General features: G+C 40.4%; 1 protein-coding gene across 2 annotated transcripts in view; it reads right to left on the minus strand.

The window, feature by feature from the left end:
- The window catches only part of Gprc5d (G protein-coupled receptor class C group 5 member D), a 9,705-nt gene extending 2,373 nt beyond the window's left edge, over positions 1-7,332 (minus strand). Inside the window, exons 1-2 of one of the 2 annotated variants that reach the window (XM_015498181.2) lie at positions 7,179-7,332; positions 5,133-6,070 (exon numbers count right to left, since the gene is read on the minus strand). In XM_015498181.2, the coding sequence (XP_015353667.1) occupies positions 5,133-6,027 (895 nt within the window). In that variant the 5' untranslated portion in view covers positions 6,028-6,070; positions 7,179-7,332. The remainder of the gene's footprint in view (positions 1-5,132; positions 6,071-7,178) is intronic. The other variant, XM_015498182.2, reaches the window with a different exon arrangement.
- Positions 7,333-7,560: the final 228 nt, after the last annotated feature.

Consider the following 7,560-nt stretch of genomic DNA (forward strand, 5'->3'; position numbering starts at 1 on the left):
ACAGATATAAATATATATATATATAACCCTTGGATCAGAGCATGATACAAAGAAATCCCTGTCTGAGCCGTCCTTTGGATATTACTGGTGCTGCTGCTATAGTTATGGCTGACGCTCTGACGACCTTCTTCTATTAACATAGTTTTTGGAGGACTGGGTACTGTGAAGGATGAAATATTCATGTTTCCTCCAATGCAGAACAAACTGGATCCTTGGTTTAACTTTGTTCCTTGTGGCATAATAATACTCCTTCAAACTCACTCCCTTGGTAACCAAATTTAACCCGACATTCTCATCAGACTAGACCATAAATTAGAAAAGCCTAATTTTTTCAGCCAGTTATTGTTCAGGAATTGACCGAAAGGCTGAGTATTTATATCAAACCTACAACTTCCTCATGGTGGCAAACATGAGTTCAGTAAGACCTGACATTTACATGTGGGGGAGGCAGGAAGGGACATTATAACTATCATTAAAACAAAATACAAACAAACAAACAAAAAAACAGAGCCTGGGTCTCCTAGAGGCTAAGGACCTTGTATGATCTCAAAGGTGGTAAGAGGCAGAGCTGACTGAGTCTGGAAGCCAGGGTGTGTGAGGTCTGACTCTGAGCTCTTTCTGCTGCCCTCTGCTGCTCAGGTATTAGGAATGTCATCATCCTCACCTTACCTGTCCATGACCCACTGTCTTCTTCCCTGATGTAAGCTAATTCTCTCTCTGCAACCTTCAACTCTTTTTTAAAATTTATTTTATTGACATGCGAGACTTGTACATATTATGGATGCCATGTGATCCTTTGCATTGCCCACAAGGCATAGTGTTCAAATCCAGGGAAAGATGTGTCTCCTTTTTTTTATGTGAAAATATTTAAGTCCTCTCTTCTAGTGCCTGCCTTCCTTCCTTCCTTCCTTCCTTCCTTCCTTCCTCCCTCCCTCCCTCCCTCCCTCCTTTCTTCCTTTCAACTGGGGATTGAACCCAGGGGTGCTTAACCACTGAGCCACATCCCCAGCCCCTTTTGTATTTTATTTAGAGACAGGGTCTCAGTTGCTTAGGGCCTTGCTCAGTTGCCAAGGCTGTCTTTGAACTCTTGATCCTCCTGCCTAAGCCCCTGAAGCCACTGGGATTACAGGCATGTGCCACCATGCCTGGCTCCTTCTAATGTTTTAAAAGAATGTACAGTGTGCAGCGCCCCTCAACATGCCACAGCACACTGGAGCTCTTTGCTCCTGTCTAACTGTAGCTTAGATGGCACTGGTCAGCCTCCGTCCACCTGTGCCTCTCTCTCTCTCCACCTTTGGACCACTCTACTCTTAGCTTCTAACAAATAAACTTTTAAAGATCACTGTAACTCCTGAGAAAGAAATACCTGTCAAAGGACAAACAAAAATGGTATTACATGGAACCATTCTAATGGGTCTCTTTTAGTAAGGTGTGTGTGCCTTGAACACAGTGTTAAGAACTGTCAAAATGGACTACACCCAACAAAAGTCAATATTTTCTAGGAAAAAGAACCTGAAGGGCTTTGTTTTTCAGGAATTTTTTTTCTTGGTTCACCTCATTTTATACTCATTGACTCACTTTTACATTATGTAATCTCATTAGTTTTTTTTTTTTTTGTAGTGCCTTCAAAAAGAACCATACTATTTTTGTCTGTAAACATTCAAACACTGCATAGTAAAATGCCCATGTGGCCAGGTGTGGTGGTGCACACCTGTAATCCCAGTGGCTTGGGAGGCTGAGGCAGAAGGATCACAAGTTCAAGGCCAGCCCTAGCAACTTAGATCCTGTCGCAAAATAAAAAAAACAAAAAGGGCTGGTGATGTGGCTCATTGGATGAGTACCCTGGGTTCAATTCCTGTTATAAATAAATAAATAAATCATATAAAAAAATAAAGTAAGTAAAAAGAAATGCCCATATGTAATTCCGTTGACTATGGATGGGTCTTGCTTTTAGCAAGCTTGATATGACAATATTCTAATTGATCTAAAACAGAAAAAAAAGATGGCAATAATTAGAAAAGGAGCTTTCTTTCCACATAAAATATTTGATATTCTGTATTTAAGATCTTTGCAACTCAGTGAGGAGAACAACAGATTTAGTTAATGAAGTAATTTGTTCATTTATTTTTGGAGGTTAGCTCTGCTTTATTCAGAATCAGAACTATCCCAAAATTCACCATCTTCAAGTACAAAACAAGTAACATATCCATTAACTAATGTAATTAATAAAGGGTGTGTTTAAAAAAGTGCATACTCCCACATGCATTTAGTTAGTTCATAAATGACCTAATTAAACATTAACATAATTTTGAAATGACTTATTCATTTTTTATCTTGCACTTTAAATACTTCATTTATACACACACAAACTCTTTCCCTTACTCTCAGGTATCTTCATGTTAAAGCTTCCTGTTTCTAATATGTTGAGCTTGTGAAATGCTGTGAAAGGATGTATCTATATTTTTGGCTCAAGACTCTGATGAAGAGCAACTGATCTAAAAGTTCAATCAATGCAGTTTTTAGGAAGGCATTTATAATGTAGGGCAAAGAATACCTAGGTCCATTTGTTGGTGTTCTGTAGTGACATGCCTGATTGCATTGCCACTCACCAGCCAGATGTTTTTCTATCTAAGTCCATAAACCACTTCAGAGAGATAAGTCTAATCTTTTGAAAGACTTCCAGGGAAATGGAGTCCTTAATCCCCTTTGCTGATGTGTTTCAGCAAAATATTTACCATCTCTTATTTTCATATTTAGTCTAAGGCCCTCACATCTTGCTCAAACCCATTTCCACCCATCGTTTTAAGTGGATATGGAAAACAACAGACAACAGTCTCTTGGAGAGGGGTCTTCGTATTTAGGAAATTCTCTGCTGATCACCCCTTGACTTACTTTTCTTTCAGCTGAATAATCCTGGCCTCATAAACTCAGAGGTAAATCAAATAATTATGCAGCTGTAGCCACAGCTACAAACAGCATTAGTCAGAAGAGTCAAATGACAACTAACTGCACACCCCATGGGCAAGAGCAGAATGTTGTGCTTTAGTACAGAAGGGAGTGGGGGACTTGGGTAGTCCATGACAGAAACACATCAAGCTCAACACTGCCCTGTCAGTTTCCTCCTCTTAACCCTTCTAACACAGTCTTTTGCTGTAACCCTTTAATCATCCTTGTGGTTTTCCATAGAGCCTCCCTAAGTTCCCCACACTTCTCATTAGTGGATCCCAGGCCTGAAATGGGTATTCTTGCTGACCAGTGCTGTGGATGAGGGCACGTTGTTCTTGCCAGCTGCATGTCTGTTTACATAGACCTGAGATTGTTTTCAGCAAATAGAAACAGCTGCTTTCTCAATGTGGGTTCATGACCCAGGGTAACACTCAGGATTTTTCAAGTTAATGCTACTATGATCTTAATTAGTCTGTTTGTATGTATTTCCTAGCCAGCTGTAATCCTGCACTTTTGATTGAGTTTTAATTATTCTTTGAATTTTTTATCTTTGCACTTATTTCCAGGTGACCCTGAAGTCGTGGAGAGCAATATATATTTTACACGATTGATAGGCACTCCTCCCTGCACCTACCCCAAATATCAAACTATTTTGGCAATGACTATAATGACAGGCTATTTTCTGGTTTTCTAACTTTGTTGGGTAATAGGTTAGTGTCAGGAAATTTGCAAGCCCTCACTCTTCAACCAAGACACTCCTTAGAGCATTTTAAACATGTGCCCAGTGTTTTGGGGGATGGAATATTGAACATTAAGAGGGTGTTTTGGGTTATTGTGAAACTATAGGAACTTTCTCTCCAACTTTCATTTCCTGGAAACACGCAACAACAAAAGCAAACACAACAACTTTTATCTTCTGGTAAGAACTATGAAAAGAATTTTCAAGAAAGCTGGGCTCTGCAATTCTGCCAGAAACCCCAGTGATCTGATTATGCATCATCAGCAAGCAGTGAAAAAATTTATAGGAAGGATGTATAGTGTCCGTTTCCGACTCTTGGTCAATTGAACAGAAAAGAATTAATGGGTGCATTTATCTAAACAGGATTTAGTTTGAATATGCAATTAGCCATAGATTACAGCTCAAAAAAATATATGCACTTAAAAGGAAAGCGAATGTTGATTTTTTGAGCCTGGAGAACATTATGTATGCTATATATATATGTGTATATAAAATAACATCATTATACATTAGAAATAAAATGTGAGAAATCAGTTGCCTATTAAGACACAAAATTATGCAAAACTATGATATTGGATTATGAAAAATAGGCCAGATCTTTCAGAAAAGGAATTGATGAGTTTTGATATATTTCCAGATAATTAAATTTAGCCACTATTTCCCTCATGTTGCTAGGGACCAAGCATCTTTGTTGTCACGGATAATAAATTTTATTCCTTAACAAAACATTCAGATGTCTTGGTATTATATAACGATAAAAATATGACTATAAAATTGTTATAAAAATGTTGCATAAGCAACTTGCTTTATGTCTACTAATGATCATACATCTGAACCTTTTCTCGGAATTTAGATTAAATGCCTCTTCCTATTGCTTTCTGTGAACCTTGAAAGACTGTAAACAGCAAATGTTTTGAAAAGTAGAAATCCAGAAGCTACAGGGTTTTGTGACTTTTATGAGTGGTAAGTCCAACAAGTCAGTTTAAGATTATGTTTGGGCAAACTAGCTTTGAGACTCAAATTTTAAAAATGCAAATCACTCTTGCCAGGATTGATTTTTGTCCTCCACAGCCAACACATCTGGACTTAGCATTTGATGTTATACGACTGCATAGTCCAAGCCTCATCTGGATCTGGTTAACTCGTTTTATAGAGGGTGCCTTGCTTTACCCAGCTCGAGCACTCAGAGTGACACCTTCATTATTTAGGGCCTTTGATGTGTTAGGGTCTTGTTTCTCTCCTCATGAAGTTCTAAGTTTAAAAGAACGAAGTTTTCATAAAAATTTAACCATGATTCTGGTAGTCTTAATCTCTATATCTGAACAACGAAATCACCCACCAAAAAGCTAACCATTCCCTTTGGATCCCTCTGGGTTCTTCCTGTTGCTCTGTTTCTCTCCTATTTCTCCCAAAGACCCTCCCTTGCCCCCAAGACCGCGGGAAGTACCTCTGGAGTGCTCCTGGGTCTCGGCTCGGAAGTTGCGCTGGTAGACTGGGACTGCGCAGGCGTTGCCTTGTGAAGGGCAGTCCTGCTTATAGGATCTGCAGAGAATGCAGAGCTCAGGTATGATGTACAACAGCAGGAAAACCCACGCATTGGTGACCAGGCCAATGCAGATGACTGCGTCGTCCCACTGGGGCTGTCGCTGGAGCTGTGGGTTGCCTTTCAACAGCATGGAGATCCACACCACCCAGATAATGGTGGAGATGAGTATAGTGACGAAGATAAACTTTCCATGCTGCTTCCAGTTCTCACATGGGCCACAGAATGTGGCTTTGGAGACAAAAAATGTGAGGGCCATCAGGAAGAGGACATAGACCAGGAGGACAACAAAGTCCACATTGAGCTGACAGGGTGTCATGTGCAAAAACATCATGCATCTACTTGTCATGAGAGTCACATACTCAATGGCAATAATGACCTGCAACAGACTGAGAGCAATAGCAATGCCCAGAATCGTTGTCCAACAGAAGGAAACTCTACCCCGGACCAGCTTCACCAGGTTGGAGGCATGAGCCAAGAGGCATGAGAAACAGAGGGCAAAGAGAACCCCAAAGAGAAAAAAGCGTACAGGAGCAGTTTTTTCATTGAGCTGGATGATGAAGGCGAAAGCAAGTCCAAAGAGTCCCAGCACACCCAGGAGGAAGAGGATCTGTGTGGGGAGAACATTCCACTGGCTGCAGTCTCGAACCTTTCTCAAGAGGAAGAGAAATGCCAAGAGTAGAATCACCGTGACTATTATGCCAATTATTGCCAAGGACTCCAGAACAATGCCCCATGGCCCCTCATTGTCACAGAGGAAATAATAGTCTCCACTGGAGTCCATGCAGTCTTGATACATGGTGACTTATATGAGGACCTCACAAGAATGGTCTTCTGGTCCCCTGCGAGGGGGGGAAAAAAAAAAGATGGGACAAACTTAAGATTTCACATGTATTTACATTGGGGGTCCTATAGAGGGCACCATAGAGTCTCACATTCCAAATGAAGACGCACGGGCATATGAAAAAAATGGCTATACCAAATTGTCATGCAGACACTGGAGAGGACTCCAATTATATTTTGTTTGATTCCTGATACTTTTCTAAATGCTAAGCTTCCTTGGCGGTGGATGGTGGTGGATGGGGATGGGCATATTGGTATGAATCAGATACATACCAATATGGTCTATAGGGATGGGAAATGCTGTCACAAATATTACCCCCTATCGCTGTGACAGTTGTTTAGAGGATGTTAAGAAAGGAGATGAGAAAGCCAATCTAAACCTCTCAAAACTATCTTAGCTCCATCCTTCTCTGGGAAAAGCAGAACAGACTACACTTGGAGGCTCCAGATCATTCATCAATTTTTGCATCACAATTTCTAAGGCTTTTTGAACATAAATATGGGGTCTTTTTCATGAAATATGCCTGACTGATGGAATTCCAGCTATATCAGGTTCCCTAACAAAGACTGCCAACACAAACCCTTTTAAGACCCAAGTTTTTAATGCAAATAGTTCAATAGCACAGGTGCATTAAAATAGGTTAATATTTGTTGCTCAATTTAAGTTTTTATTGGTGTTCCACATCTGGAACGATGGGATAGAATGGGCTTAATGCATCATTGGATTATTCTAAACACTGATGCACTGCTTGAAGGAGACAGGTGGATGATTTCCCTCAGTAATTTTAATGACTGTTTGTTCTTTCAGTTCAAGTCAATCCAATGCACCAGATTATTATTAAACACCTGCTATTTGTTCATCAAAGAATTACACAAAATTGTCCCTTCTTTCAAATAATTTTTTGAATAGTTTAGTTCCAAAGCCCATGTCTTGACTGAGGTGACCTAGGGGGAAAAAAACCCTTCATATTCATTTGGGGGAAAAACAAAACAAAAGACACCTTGCAATCAAATATTGCTAGCCCTATTCTTCAGTTATTCCCCAACCAGATGGCCACAGTGCTTCTGGTTTATAGTAGATGGTATGACCCCTTAATTCCGACTTACCTCCTCTGTGTCCCCTCTGGAAGCTGAGGCTGTAGTGGTGGTGAGGTTGCTACTGCAAATGAGTAAGAAGGAGACAACCTCAGCTTCTTTAATCTCTTCCCAAATGGGCGGAAGGACTGTAGGCCCTCACTCAGGTTCCTACAGTGCCTATAAAAAGAACCGGAAGGACAGAAAGACACACCTATTCCAGTTTCACAGCAACTTTTCTACACAGATCTCTTTGGTGAGAACAATTATTTTTCATTCTACTGTCGACCAGGGGCAACTTGGTCTCAAGACAGCATGGAGTCCATGCAGTCTTGATACATGGTGACTTATATGAGGACCCACACTCCCTGAAGGGGGTGTGAATGTAGGAAACTGCTTCTTCACATATATTCCA

This window comes from Marmota marmota, unplaced genomic scaffold (assembly GCF_001458135.2).
Source record: "Marmota marmota marmota unplaced genomic scaffold, marMar, whole genome shotgun sequence".
Lineage (NCBI taxonomy): Eukaryota > Metazoa > Chordata > Mammalia > Rodentia > Sciuridae > Marmota > Marmota marmota.